At 50.8% G+C, this 15,421-nt stretch overlaps 1 protein-coding gene across 1 annotated transcript in view; it reads left to right on the forward strand.

Moving 5' to 3' along the window:
• Window positions 1-15,421, forward strand: part of dnah3 (dynein axonemal heavy chain 3) — a 336,640-nt gene that overhangs the window by 181,656 nt on the left and 139,563 nt on the right. The window contains exons 31-33 of the mRNA XM_086000753.1: window positions 248-339; window positions 7,175-7,394; window positions 7,848-7,982. Of these exons, the coding sequence (XP_085856879.1) occupies window positions 248-339; window positions 7,175-7,394; window positions 7,848-7,982 (447 nt within the window). The remainder of the gene's footprint in view (window positions 1-247; window positions 340-7,174; window positions 7,395-7,847; window positions 7,983-15,421) is intronic.

Below are 15,421 nucleotides of genomic sequence, written 5' to 3' on the forward strand. Positions count from 1 at the left end.
GCGGGGGTGGGGAGGAGAGGGGAGAGCAGTGGGAGAGAAGGGAGAGCGGGGGGGGGGGCGGGGCGGTGGGGGGGAGAGGAGAGAGCTGCGCTGAAGCACTACTGGTGTCATTGATTCAAGTGAAGGAGAGCATCCTAACTTGGCGATTGGGTTCATTCTCTTCCTACAGTATGAAGAGTTGGACCTTATTGATTTCCCTTTGCATCGTTGAATTTTTTTAATGCATCCGTTGCTCTAATTTCTTCAGGCATTGTTCCGTACAGTCGCTATGATGGTTCCAGACTACGCTCTGATTGGTGAAATTTCTCTTTACTCAATGGGGTTTATTGACTCACGAAGGTAAAGAGCAAATTATTTTTTGGCTATTTTAAATCCTTTAAAAACATTTAAAGAGCGGGGAAGTGGGAAGATGGGCAAAATGGCCTCCTTCTATGCTGTACTATTCTATGATTCTATAAGTATCCCTTATCTGTCTCTACCAGGATACCAAAAATCTGTGGGCTATGCCGGGATCAAGCAAGCCAATGCCCTCCAGTGCTGACCCTGCACTTGTGGAATGAGTGGGAGTGAATGCAAGTGCCATTTTGGACACTTTACTTGTGCTTGCTTGCCCACTTTGGAAGGATTGCTCTGACCCCTCCCCCCTCCCCCAGCCATATCTTCCTTGGCTCCCTTTGTTGCTGTGGTATCTTGAGGTGGCCATAGATGGAGACAGACACAGGTTAACTCCGTAACATGGTTTAATCAACACTTGCACATAAAAGCTTCTGCCATGAGGCAGCAAAAACAAAGAGTACAACCTGTACAGCCCAGACTTAACTCAGGAGCCCAATTGCCACAGCACCACCTGGTAGATCAGGTTACTCATAACCTCCCAGGTTACTACACTCCTCCCCCCTTAAGATTGCCGTATGCAATTCTTAAACAATAACCCTTACTAGGTACTACGTTTTAATTAACCAGTCTGCTCTAACCATGGTTAACCCCTGACTAATTTAACAGGTTTGTATAAGTCTTTCTGGTTGCTTGCGAATCCTTTGTGAACGTCTTAATTCCACTTGTGGTGGATTCTCAGATTCACTCGCACTTGAGATTGGAGTAGTCTCTGATGTTGGTTTTACTCTGTCCCGCTGTGGCCTGGCAGTACCAGTGTCCACTGGCACCTTATAAGCCATGCTGGGTCCTGGAACAGCCTCCTCGACTGCCCTTTGTTCCATCTGAGGCAGTTCCCCCCTGCTGCCGGCTGAAAAGCTGATCCACATGCCGACGAACCCCTCGACCATCCCCTAGTAACACGGAGTACGACACAGGTCCTGTAATGTCCTGGATTAGTCCTGGTATCCATTTAGGTCCATAGCCGAAGTTCCGGGTGTACACAGAGTCCCCTATGGCGAAATGGCGAGCTTTAGTATGTTTGTCATGGTACGCTTTTTGGTTTGTTTTGTCTCAACCTTGCTTTTGAGATCTGGGTGTATCAGGTCTAACTTTCTCCCCATCATCAACTCAGCCGGAGAAAGCCCCGTGGTAGCTTGGGGTGTTATACGATAACTAAACAAGGCTCTATTGAGCTTGGTCTCCAGGGTGTCCCCTGAGCTCTTCCTCATGAGCTCCTTAAAAGTCTGCACGGCGCGCTCGGCTAACCCATTTGAGGCTGGGTGATATGGAGCCGAGGTGACATGTGTGATTCCATTCCTTACCATGAATTCTTTGCTCCCTTCACTAACAAAACACTGTGCATTGTCGGATACAATCATTTCTGGAATACCATGCGTACTGAAGCTGTTCCTGAGACAATTCAGTGTGGCATCAGTCGTTGCAGAGCTCACTGGATAAACGTCGATCCACTTTGAGTGAGCGTCTACCAGCACCAAAAACATTTTGCCCCTAAAACGTCCCGCATAGTCTATGTGAATTCTCCTCCAGGGTTTGCTGGGCCACTCCCAGGGATGGAGTGGTGCCCCGGCAGGTGCTTTCCTCTGTTCCTGACATATAGTGCATGACTTTACCTTTGACTCAATTTCAGCATCCAAGTTAGGCCACCACAGGTAGCTCCTAGCCAGTCCTTTCATTCTAGTAATTCCTGGGTGCGATTGATGCAACTGTTCCATCAAAGTAGAGCGTCCCCGCTCTGGGACTATGATGCGTGCTCCCCATAGCACACATCCATCTTGGACACTGAGCTCGTGCTGTCTCTGTCTGTACGGTGCGAACTCCGGTCGCTCACGGTGATCTGGCCAGCCTTTCAACACATACTCACGGACCCTTGACAGAACGGGGTCCTTGGCTGTCCAGCCCTGGATTTGCGCTGAAGTCATCAGGGGACTGATCTCCTGATCCAGCATCAGGACGTGCTCCTCAGGGGAAGTACTGCGAGGAGATTTTGAGAGGGGCAGGCGGCTGAGAGCATCCGCATTCCCGTTTTCCTTGCCGGCTCTGTACGTGATCACATATTCATAGGCTCTTAATATTACTGCCCATCTCATTATTCTCTGTGATGCCATTTGAGGTACCGCTTTCATCTCATTCAGTAAGCTAATAAGAGGCTTGTGGTCAGTACTGATTACAAACTTCCTCCCATATATGTACTTATGGAATTTCTTTACTCCAAATATAACGGCCAACCCCTCTTTATCAAGCTGTGAATAGTTCTTTTCCGCAGCTGTGAGCGTGCGTGAAACAAACCCGATGGGCCTTTCCGCTCCATCTGGCATGCGGTGGGCCAACACTGCCCCCACTCCATAGGGTGATGCGTCGCAGGACATTATCAGCTCCTTCTTCTCGTCATAATGCACTAACACCCTGCTGGACTGAAGTAGCTCCTTTGACTGCTGAAACGCTTTCGCTTGCTCTGGCCCCCAACGCCATGGCTCCTCCTTTCTCAGCAGTTTGTGCAGGGGTGCCAGCAGCATCGATAAGTTTGGAAGAAACCGGTTATAATAATTCAGGAGCCCTAGATAGGCTTTCAGTTCAGTCACTGAGGTGGGTGCAGGTGCATCCTGCACTGCCTGCACTTTCCCTGGTAATGGATGGAGGCCTGTGGCATCCACCCGATGTCCCAGGAATGTAACTTCCTTCTCCATGAAACTACACTTACTCCGTTTCAGGCGTAGCCCCGCCTCTTCCAGCCGCTGTAGCACTTTGTCCAGTGTTTTTAAGTGATCCTGATCGTCACTTCCTGTTAGCAGAATATCATCTAAGTACACGGCCACCTTTGGAATGCCCTGCAGAATGCCCTCCATAGTCCGTTGGAATATTGCTGGGCTAGAACTGACACCAAATGGTAACCTGGCATACGTGAATAGCCCCTTGTGCGTGTTCACCGTGACAAACTTTTTTGATTCTTCATCTAGCAATATCTGCTGATACGCATGACTCATGTCCAGTTTGCTGAATCTTTGTCCCCCAGCGAGCGATGTTAACATGTCCTCCATTCTCGGAATGGGGTACTGTTCCAGTGATGATGCTCTGTTCACTGTTAACTTATAGTCACCACACACCCTTACGTTACCGCCGGGCTTCAATACCGGGACTATTGGTGCTGCCCAGTCTGAAAATTTCACTGGTTCTATTACTTTGTCCTTTAGCAGGCGATCTAGTTCCGCCTCCACCTTGGTTTTCATTGCAAAAGGTACCGACCTTGGTTTAAAGAAACGAGGCGTGGCATTACTGGCTACATGAATCTTGGCTGTGGCTCCCCTTAAGGTGCCCAGTTTGTCCTTGAACACTAATTCATGCTTCATCAGCACTTCTTGCAGTGCCTCTGTACTGTCCTCCATTTTATTCATTGCCTGCCAGTCCACACTCAACTCACTGATCCACCCTTGCCCTAACAGGTTTGGCCCTGACCCTGCTACCACTACCACCGTAAGCTCTTTGGTGACTCCTTTGTGTTTCACGTGTACTTCGGCCGCCCCCAAAATGTCCACCTTCTGTCTTGTGTAGGTTTTGAGACTAATGGGGCATGTACCTAGCTCTGGTACTTTTGCTTCCCCCCGTAGCTTGGCGTACTCAGTCTGCGACATTATGGTTACACTACATCCGGTGTCAATCTCAAACTTTACTTGACCTCCGTTCACTATCAAATACTGAGTGAGAGGGGGTACGTTGGGCCTTGAAGTGTCTATACTGTATATAGTGAAAACCGACTCACTAGACTCTTCCTCCTCTTGTATGTAATTTGCCCGCTTTGTGTACTTCTCCCTCCCCCCTTTAGCATGCTTTGCCCCTTTAGCACTGCTTCTCTCACTCACTGCCCTTTTACAGACTTTCTTTAAGTGCCCTATTTTTCCACAATTGTGGCACTTTGCCTTTGCAAACCTGCAGTCCTTTGCATAATGGCTCGTCCCGCCACATCGGTAGCAATCCCCAACCCCGACTGGTGGACTTTTCGCGCCAGCTTCCATCTTGAAAACAGCTCCTCCCACTGGTTTACTCCATTTCTCCTTGCTCATACTGTTTAAGTCCTTAATGTCCTTGTTAGCCGTCTCCATGGCTTGTGCTTTTTTAAGTGCCGTCTCAAACATTAATCCTTCTTCTGACAGCAACCTTTGCTGTATACTGTCGTCGTTAACTCCGCATACTAGTCTGTCCCTTAACATGACTGTGAGCGCATTTCCAAAATTACAGTCCTGTGCGAGCTTCCGAAGCTCCTCCACATACTCAGTAACGCTTTCTTCCGGCCTCCTAATCCTCGAATTGAATTTCCATCTCTGTACTATTTCACTAGGTTTCGGATCGAAATGATTCTTTAGTAGACTCACCAACTCGTCAAAAGATTTTTCTCCTGGCCGCTCCGGGCTCAGCAGATGCCTCATCCGTGTATAGGTTTGCGCTCCCACACAACTCAGTAAAATGGCCCTTTTCTTTTCAGCACTGTCCACCTCGTTTGCCATAAAGAAATGGCCCAGTATTTCACAATACTCCCCCCAAGACTACGACTTGCTGTCAAAAGGTGCCACGGAGCCTACCGTTCCTGCCATCCTTGGAGTCCGGTCACTTCAGCCAAAAAATCAAACTCCGTTTTGACTCCCGCGGCCTAGCCTCGTGCTTTTCCGACTAGTTTGCTAACCAACCCGAGCACCTCTTCCGAATACTCCCAAACTATGACTGATCCACCAAAACTTTTCCGTCCTTTTATTCTCGTCGCCATATGTGGTATCTTGAGGTGGCCATAGATGGAGACAGACACAGGTTAACTCCGTAACATGGTTTAATCAACACTTGCACATAAAAGCTTCTGCCATGAGGCAGAAAAAACAAAGAGTACAACCAGTACAGCCCAGACTTAACTCAGGAGCCCAATTGCCACAGCACCACCTGGTGGATCAGGTTACTCATAACCTCCCAGGTTACTACAGTTGCGGATGGGCAATCTCCTTAAAAAGACTTTCTTTGGGGGTGGGACCACTTTCCTGGCCTAATGGGGATTAATGGGGCCCACATCTGCACATGTGGACGCTGGGATGTCTCCCCTCACTGGGTGTATCATCCTCCACTGACACGCCAGGTCCAGACTGAACCAAAGAAGTGGGAACTCCCAGTGTAGGGAGCCATTTGCACTGGATCCACCCTCTTACTGTTATTTGCCTTGTAAGTGGTGGACAGAGATTCCACTCCTTACAAAGCAAAGACGAAACTGCCAGAAATGCCGTGACTCTGCTGTTTTCCTGTGGATTCCTCCGATCACCTGCCAAAGTTACGACGGAAAACCAGCAGAATTCCCATGGACTTTTGCCTCTATATCTATTTGGTATTATGTGAATCAGTCCTTAAAAAATCTGATCACATTAATGAGTTTTACCTCATGAGCACCAGTAGGGATAATGCTACTTAAATTTTAATTCCACATTATGTAACAATTAAATACAAGTCAAGCAATCAGACATACCTGCTTTTTTCCATAATATGTAATAGCTATGATCTAAAGCTGGTAGGAGTCTTTAATGACGTCTCATTAGCTGTTTTGGATTGTTCTTTGCCTAGAGGTTTCCGTAACCTGGTTCTCCCACAGCCTGCAGCCAAATGAAGATAAAGCTGCTGGATCCTTTTCGATGGGTGGCCAATATGACCAAGTTTTCTCTTGGGTCTTAACACCCTCTTCAGGTCTAATTGTGCCCAGGAAAAGTGCTGCATCAGTAGCAACATGGTCGTCGCCGTTTATGGGTACATCTCCGTGATGACATTATGGGACCGAAAATCCACAGCCCTTCCTGTGTATTCCCTCCATAAGTCTGGCAGGAATGCAACAGAGAGGCTGCAAATTAGGCCAGGACTCAGGCACACTGGGTCCAGGCATTTCCCAGTGGTTTCCATGAGGTATTGTTTGGGATGAAGCCTCCAACTACCCAATCATGGTGCCCCACATCAGAGGGAGGAGCACGGCTGGAGTGTGGTAGACTGGTACACCGAGTGTGACCAGGCCTGCAGTATGGCCGAAGTAGTACCAACTTGGAGGTCCAGGCTTGGACTTCCAACAATAGAAAAAAAGGTTAAGGCTGTGTTTTGATCCCCTTTTGAAGGCGCCCGATGCACAACATTGAAACATCTTTGGGGTGGTGGCCCTGGAAACCACTGCCCAGACACAGCACCACAGGCTGCAGTTTCTGTCTTCCTTTGGCAACCAAATTCTAGAAATGCAGCTGTCCTCTGGGATTACTTAAATTAGGTGACCTTCTCCCTGACCCCACATATTTTGGCAGGGTCAGCACCAGAGGTCACTGATGGGTGGATTGACGCACTGCACATTTTCGGGGCCTACGTCCTCAAGTATACACCCGTGTCCCATATACATCATGGCGTCACTGATTGATGATGTTGCATGTCCACAATGGCCTTTTCCCTTGGAACACAGTTTACTTCTGGTTCACCGGGAGACTGGTAATACAGCTTAAAAGTAAATTTGGGAGAGTGGGGTTATTAGGCTGCCCTCCCAAAACCCAGCCTGTCATGGCAAAAAACTTAATGTACAAATGGTGGATCTGTCGCACCAAAGCTTTAATGTACTGTATTACGTGGTGTAACACTTGCCCAATGGATTGCCTGTTGTGTTTCTTCATCTCTCTGCTAATTCTGTACATTATTATGACTTAAATAACTGTGTTAAACAAAATAAAGTAAAAGTTAAAGGACAAGTGCTTTTTTTGTTACTTGCTTCTCTTCGCATCCCCCCCTCCAGTCTTTCCCAGAAGATTGTGGCTACCTACCGTCTGTGCTCTGAACAATTATCATCACAGCATCACTATGATTATGGTATGCGTGCAGTAAAGTCAGTCCTGACCGCAGCTGGAAACCTGAAGCTGAAATTCCCAGAAGACAATGAGAGCGTACTGCTGTTACGAGCCCTGTTGGATGTGAACTTAGCCAAGTTTTTGGCCCAGGATGTACCCCTGTTTCAGGTATATTTTAAAAGGGAAACTTTTTTTAAAAATGCACTGAGAGAAATTGAGTCTGACATGCACAGCTGATTAATTGTGAGCAGAACTCTGTGAAAATGATTATCTAGCGCAATAAGGAAATAGTGCAGATATATGAGCCATGCACAGTTTGGAAAGTGACGAAGCACAGCTTTCAGGTTTAAGTAAAAAGAAAACCTCAACTTTTGGAAATATGAAACAAAAACTGAAAATGCCGATCAGCATCTGAAAAGATAATAATTTGGATGAGGCCCAACAATAAACTTAACTTTTGTTTTCTGATATTAATCGACTGGCTTTGCATTATCTGCATTTTCTGTTTTTAGCCCAGATCTAGGTGTTCAAGTCAAAACATTCGTAGCATCATTGGGATCGGCATGCAGAGTTATAATAAAAAGCCATTGTTAAAATGCAATCTCTGTCTCATTGCTCTAGGGAATTATATCTGACTTGTTCCCTGGTGTGGTGCTCCCTGTACCACAACGTGAGGTTTTCCTTCGTGCATTAAAGAGCAACATCAAGAAAATGAAGCTTCAGCCTGTTCCATGGTTTATTGAGAAGATGATTCAGGTCACTTTAAATTGTTTTAAGCTGGTGATCTGTCTGTCGGCTTGTCCTTTTCAAGAAGCATAAGTTTGTAGTACCTGCTTATTTTTAATGATCATCTCCTTTCAGTTGTGTTACCCTCCCCAAATGGTAAAGTGGTTTTTCCCTTTTTATTCCCAGGGACAGTTATTAAGAGAGGCACAAACTAGACAGGATTCTTTGTTGATCCACAAATGGTTAATTTACTGAGGCAAGTCACTCAGCAACAACAAATTAGGGTGTTCCAGTGAGCTTCACACTGCTACACCAGAATCTAATTAGGCATTCAGCAGAAATGGGGTTCACATGACTCGGTAAAAACAACACAATTGGTTGAATAAGCCAGGTTTTTAAAAAAATTAATTGTCGCTACAGATGTTGAAAGCTCATGTATATAAAGTTAATAAAATAATTTGTCATGCTGAAACATCTGCATTGGACTTAAAGATAGAGAAGAATGCATTGAAAGGACTTTCAGGCCTCTAGAAATTATTATTATGGTTCTGATGCTGCATTAACACTACTGCCTCCATTATAGTTCATCGTACACACCGTGCACTCCTTCGCCGCCTTTAACCTCCCTCACACATCCCTTCTATCCTTACCTATGATGGCTTGTGTGACACCTCTAAATATGAGACTATCCCTTTGGTTGTCTCAGTCTCCTCCTCCGATATCATTTCCTCCACCGCCAGCTTCCCTCCATCCCAGCTACTCTGTAGCTGCGCCCCTATCTTCTGTCCATGCCTCACGAGACTCACCATTTGTGTTGAGACCCAATGTTGCTCTCTGAATCCAGCTCCTCAGCACTCCGCTAACTCCCCTCAGCCCAATGTATGCTGACATCCACTGCTTCATGTCCTCAGGCATTGAGCAGATAAGGGCTTTATGTGGCCAAGGAAAAATGACATGTCTAGTTGGATGAGTCAGAAATTTAAACAAAATCAATTGTCGTTAGTGTTGAAAATCTCTCATGTAAATTTTAAAAAGTAATTTGTTCCTCTGCAGTGTTTGGATTGTACTTGGAGATAGCGAAGACCTTTGCATTAAAACACACTCTCTTATATAAAAATAAAAAAATAAAAAAACATCCACGATCCCAATAACCTTTCCAACTGCTACCCTGTCACTAACTTCCTCTTCCCCTCTAGGAGCCTTGAATACATCATTGTCACTCAGTTCCACATCCACTCCCTGTTTTAATCTCTTCAGTCTGATATCCATCCTGCCCACAGCACCAAGCTGACAAAGTCACCAGATATCCTGTGGGACTCTGGTTATGGTGTACTATCCCTGCTTGTGCTCTTCAACTTCTAAATGGCCTTTGATGCGGTTGACTACTCCATTCTTTACTACTATTTCTCCCACATGGTCCACCCCTGTGGTAATAGTCATTCATAGTTCCTTTCATACCTGTCCCAATGTGGTAAGCATATCTCCAGCTATAGGTCCTGAGCCTTCAAAATCACCTCCAACCCCAAAGTTCCATCTCTCTCCTCCTCCACCCCACCATCATTCTTCATCTACACGCTGCCTCTTGGAAACATTATCTGTAAGCATAAGGTTAGTTTCTATATATAGTCAATGACTCCCACTTTTACCTCTCCTCCATCAATCTCAACATCATGTGTGTTGCAGTGCTGTCCATTTGCCTGTTCAAGTCATGGATGAGCCAGAACTTCCTCCAAATTGACCAGATCAAAACCATTCTGTTCAGCTCCAGTCAGTAACTTCTGCACTTCAATTCCTGATAACATTTCCCTTCCCAGCTGCTCGCACAGGCTGATTGATCCTGAGGTGAGCTTCAAACCCCACTGGTCCATTACCAAGGCTGCCTATGTTGACCTTTGTAATTTTCCCAGCTTCTTTCTATACAAAGGGTGAGATCTTCATCATACCTTTTCTATTTCCAGGCTTGACTTCTCCAATGTTCTCCTTACTGGCTTTGAGCTCCACCCTAAGCAAACTCCAACTCATTTAAAAATCACCTGTCCGCATCCTATCTTGTACTAAGTCCCACCTACCTGTCCCCCTCCTGCTGTTGCTAACCTTCACTGGTTCCTCGTCGCCCAGCTTATCTGCACATCCCTCCATAGCCGAGGACCAACCCTAGCTCTGCAATTCCCTATAGCCTTATGTGCCAGTTTGTACTATCCACCATTCCAATTCTAGTCTATTGTATGTCCTCCTACCTTTTATTCCATTTTCAATGACAGAACCTGCACACAGCACTGCCCCTGCACTCTGGAATTGCTAATCCCTTCTGCCTTGCTACATCTCGTGCTACCTTCGAAAGCCTCAAAAAATCTATTTCTTCGACCATGCCTTCTATCACCTCCCCAACTCCTTCCCCAAACACTTACTCGATGTCCCAATTGTGAAGCATCTTAGGATGTTTCACTACATTAAAGGTGCCTTATAGATGCCTAATGTGACAGCGCATCAATCCAGAGGTCCCGCACAACCCGTTCACGAGCTGGAAGAGATATCGCTCGTGCATGGCCGCAAATTTAAAGGGACCGCACACAAAAAAATTATTAGAGGGAACGTTGGTTGTATTCCCTGGAATTTAGAAGATTAAGGGGTCAACACTGCATCAGCCCATGACTGAGGAATTACTGATTATTGATGGTGTCTGTAAAGATTCCATCCCTAACTCTTAGTGTGAGGGACAATAATCATGTTGCAAATATATTTTCTTAAGTTACACTGGTATCCTCTTCTTAGTAGTATATATAAGTAGCATATGTCTTGTTTCTTATGTATATCTATATATATAAAAGGATCCGTCCGTCTGTTTGTCTGTATGTCTGTCTGTCTGTATGTCTGTCTGTCTGTATGTCTGTCTGTCCGCTATACACTCAAAAGTTATAGAGCGTACCTACACATATGTTATATCAAAAGAAAACTTATGATTAGGGGAGTCTCATAGGCATATTTACTTTTTGGTCAGACAAAAATTGTTCAGACAGTATACAAAAAACGTTCAAAATCCGCTCATTAGCGGTTGACCAATCCTACTGCTCATTAGCGTTGAGTGACGTGATGGTTGACCAATCCTACGGGGTGGGCGGGGGCCGAATCCTTCAAACTGCCGTTAGTGCGGGAGTGGGAGCTGAGCGGCGGCCATTAAACACCTGCCGGGCCTCAAGCTAAAAAAATGGTAATGGAGGTGAGGAAATTGTTGATTCATTAGTATTGACACATTAACCACTGGAGGCAATGCCAGAAACGACGCAGATGGGATTAAATGATATGAAATATAGATTTCCAGCAAAAAAAAAGTTGGTTTTAAAAGAAAAAAAATCCATTTGCAAAGGAGTGCATGATACACTAAGTTCGCGTTTAACGTTTTATGAGGCATTTTAAGATAACGGATCCCCAGCTGAACCCTGTAGGTAAGCTCTTTTTCCGTTTGCGGCTGCGGGCCGGGGACTTGGGCTTTCCCCCCCCCTCGCCCGGTCCCGTAACTCAGCTCCGTTTGCGGCCGCGCGCCGGGGACTCGGGCTTTCCCCCCCTCGGCGGTGGATGAGCTGCCTGCAGGCCTCGAAGCCTCGGTCTCTCCTCGCCAGCCACGCCGAGCTAGGCACCGCCCATCCCGCTGGGCCCGATTCCAAACCAGCAGCCCGCCATCGTCGCCATCTTAGTACAGGCTGGCGGGACGGAGCCGAGCGGAGCCATCGCCGCCATCTTGGTAAAGGCTGGCGGGGCGGAGCCTAGCGGAACCATCGCCGCCATCTTGGTAAAGGCTGGCGGGGCGGGATGGAGCCGAGCGGAAGCTGGCGTCACCCGGGGCGACGGCGTCGGCTGGAAGGGACGTCGTGCACACACGGGACAGGCACAGGGTGCGCGCGCAGCAGGCGACACACCCCGTCACCAAGAATGAGACCAGCCCAAGGCAGTGCCGCACAAGAGGGCACCTGACCAAGCACACCAAGTTTGTCAGAGATCTGAGCCGTGAGGTATGTGGTTTTGCCCCCTATGAAAGGCGTGCAATAATGGAATTGCTGAAGGTCTCTAAAGACAAGCGTGCACTCAAATTCATCAAAAAGCGAGTTGGTACCCACATCCGTGCCAAGAGGAAGAGAGAAGAACTCAGCAATGTGCTGGCAGCAATGAGAAAGGCAGCTGCAAAGAAAGATTAATCTGTACAAATTTGCTACCATTAAAGTTACTTCAAAGTTTAAAAAAAAAAAAAAAAAAAAATTAGACATGGGAGAGTAGCAGCTAATAATCCAGTGTGCAAATAGAGGGGAATGCAATTGATCAAACAGACGGACGGATCCTTTTTATATATATATATATATATATATATATATAGCTCTCTCTCTCTTTCCCCCCCAGTCGCTCTCTCTCTCTCTCTTCCCCCAGTCGCGCTCTCTCTCTTCCCCCCAGTCGCGCGCTCTCTCTCTTCCCCCCCACTCGCTCTCTCTCTTCCCCCCCACTCGCTCTCTCTCTTCCCTCCCACTCGCTCTCTCTCTCCCCCTCTCTCTTCCCCCACTCGCTCTCTCTCTTCCCCCACTCGCTCTCTCTCTTGCCCCCACTCGCTCTCTTCCCCCCACTCGCTCGCTCTCTTCCCGCCACTCGCTCGCTCTCTTCCCCCCACTCGCTCGCTCTCTTCCCCCCACTCGCTCGCTCTCTTCCCCCCACTCGCTCGCTCTCTTCCCCCCACTCGCTCGCTCTCTTCCCCCCACTCGCTCGCTCTCTTCCCCCCACTCTGCTCGCTCTCTTCCCCCCACTCGCTCGCTCTCTTCCCCCCACTCGCTCGCTCTCTTCCCCCCACTCGCTCTCTCTCTTGCCCCCACTCGCTCGCTCTCTTCCCCCCACTCGCTCTCTCTCTTCCCCCACTCGCTCTCTCTCTTCCCCCCACTCGCTCTCTCTCTTCCCCCACTCGCTCTCTCTCTTCCCCCCCACTCGCTCGCTCTCTTCCCCCCACTCGCTCTCCTCTCTTCCCCACTCGCTCTCTCTCTTCCCCCCACTCGCTCTCTCTCTTCCCCCAGTCGCTCTCTCTCTTCCCTCCCCCGTAGCTCTCTCTTCCCCTCCGCTCGCTCTCTTCCCCCCACTCGCTCTCTCTCTTCCCCCACTCGCTCTCTCTCTTCCCCCCACTCGCTCTCTCTCTTCCCCCAGTCGCTCTCTCTCTTCCCCCCAGTAGCTCTCTCTTCCCCCCAGTCGCTCTCTCTCTTCCCCCCAGTCGCTCCCTCTCTTCCCCCCAGTCGCTCTCTCTCTCTTCCCCCCGCTCGCTCTCTCTCTTCCCCACGCTCGCTCTCTCTCTTCCCCCCGCTCGCTCTCTCTCTTCCCCCCGCTCGCTCTCTCTTCCCCCCGCTCGCTCTCTCTTCCCCCCGCTCGCTCTCTCTTCCCCCCGCTCGCTCTCTCTTCCCCCCGCTCGCTCTCTCTTCCCCCCGCTCGCTCTCTCTTCCCCCCGCTCGCTCTCTCTCTTCCCCCCGCTCGCTCTCTCTCTTCCCCCCGCTCGCTCTCTCTCTTCCCCCCGCTCGCTCTCTCTCTTCCCCCCGCTCGCTCTCTCTCTTCCCCCCGCTCGCTCTCTCTCTTCCCCCCGCTCGCTCTCTCTCTTCCCCCCGCTCGCTCTCTCTCTTCCCCCCGCTCGCTCTCTCTCTTCCCCCCGCTCGCTCTCTCTCTTCCCCCCGCTCGCTCTCTCTCTTCCCCCCGCTCGCTCTCTCTCTTCCCCCCGCTCGCTCTCTCTCTTCCCCCCGCTCGCTCTCTCTCTTCCCCCCGCTCGCTCTCTCTCTTCCCCCCGCTCGCTCTCTCTCTTCCCCCCGCTCGCTCTCTCTCTTCCCCCCGCTCGCTCTCTCTCTTCCCCCCGCTCGCTCTCTCTCTTCCCCCCGCTCGCTCTCTCTCTTCCCCCCGCTCGCTCTCTCTCTTCCCCCCGCTCGCTCTCTCTCTTCCCCCCGCTCGCTCTCTCTCTTCCCCCCGCTCGCTCTCTCTCTTCCCCCCGCTCTCTCTCTCTCTTCCCCCCGCTCTCTCTCTCTCTTCCCCCCGCTCTCTCTCTCTCTTCCCCCCGCTCGCTCGCTCTCTTCCCCCCGCTCGCTCGCTCTCTTCCCCCCGCTCGCTCGCTCTCTTCCCCCCCGCTCGCTCGCTCTCTTCCCCCCGCTCGCTCGCTCTCTTCCCCCCGCTCGCTCGCTCTCTTCCCCCCCGCTCGCTCGCTCTCTTCCCCCCGCTCGCTCGCTCTCTTCCCCCCGCTCGCTCGCTCTCTTCCTCCCGCTCGCTCGCTCTCTTCCCCCCGCTCGCTCGCTCTCTTCCCCCCGCTCGCTCGCTCTCTTCCCCCCGCTCGCTCGCTCTCTTCCCCCCGCTCGCTCGCTCTCTTCCCCCCGCTCGCTCGCTCTCTTCCCCCCGCTCGCTCGCTCTCTTCCCCCCGCTCGCTCGCTCTCTTCCCCCCGCTCGCTCGCTCTCTTCCCCCCGCTCGCTCGCTCTCTTCCCCCCGCTCGCTCGCTCTCTTCCCCCCGCTCGCTCGCTCTCTTCCCCCCGCTCGCTCGCTCTCTTCCCCCCGCTCGCTCGCTCTCTTCCCCCCGCTCGCTCTCTTCCCCCCGCTCGCTCGCTCTCTTCCCCCCGCTCGCTCTCTCTCTTCCCCCCGCTCGCTCTCTCTCTTCCCCCCGCTCGCTCTCTCTTCCCCCCCGCTCGCTCTCTCTCTTCCCCCCGCTCGCTCTCTCTCTTCCCCCCCCTCGCTCTCTCTCTTCCCCCCCTCGCTCTCTCTCTTCCCCCCCCTCGCTCGCTCTCTTCCCCCCCTCGCTCGCTCTCTTCCCCCCGCTCGCTCGCTCTCTTCCCCCCGCTCGCTCGCTCTCTTCCCCCCGCTCGCTCGCTCTCTTCCCCCCGCTCGCTCGCTCTCTTCCCCCCGCTCGCTCGCTCTCTTCCCCCCGCTCGCTCGCTCTCTCTTCCCCCCGCTCGCTCGCTCTCTCTTCCCCCCGCTCGCTCGCTCTCTCTTCCCCCCGCTTGCTCTCTCTTCCCCCCGTCGCTCGCTCTCTCTCTCTTCCCCCGTCGCTCTCTCTCTTCCCCCCCAGTCGCGCGCTCTCTCTCTTCCCCCCCCAGTCGCTCTCTCTTTCTTCCCCCCAGTCGCGCTCTCTTTCTTCCCCCCAGTCGCTCTCTCTCTCTTCCCCCCAGTCGCTCTCTCTTCCCCCCGTCGCTCTCTCTTCCCCCAGTCGCTCTCTCTCTCTCTTCCCCCGCAGTCGCTCTCTCTCTCTTCCCCCCGTCGCTCTCTCTCTCTTCCCCCAGTCACTCGCTCTCTCTTCCCCCAGTCGCGCTCTCTCTCTTCCCCCCCAGTCGCTCTCTCTCTCTCTCTTCCCCCCCGTCGCGCTCTCTCTCTCTTCCCCCCCCGTCGCTCTCTCTCTCTCTTCCCCCCACTCGCTCGCTCTCTTCCCCCCACTCGCTCGCTCTCTTCCCCCCACTCGCTCGCTCTCTTCCCCCCACTCGCTCGC

This window comes from Somniosus microcephalus, chromosome 11, assembly GCF_052327205.1.
Source record: "Somniosus microcephalus isolate GS21.2 chromosome 11, FLI_Smic_1.0, whole genome shotgun sequence".
In the NCBI taxonomy this organism is placed as follows: Eukaryota; Metazoa; Chordata; class Chondrichthyes; order Squaliformes; family Somniosidae; genus Somniosus; species Somniosus microcephalus.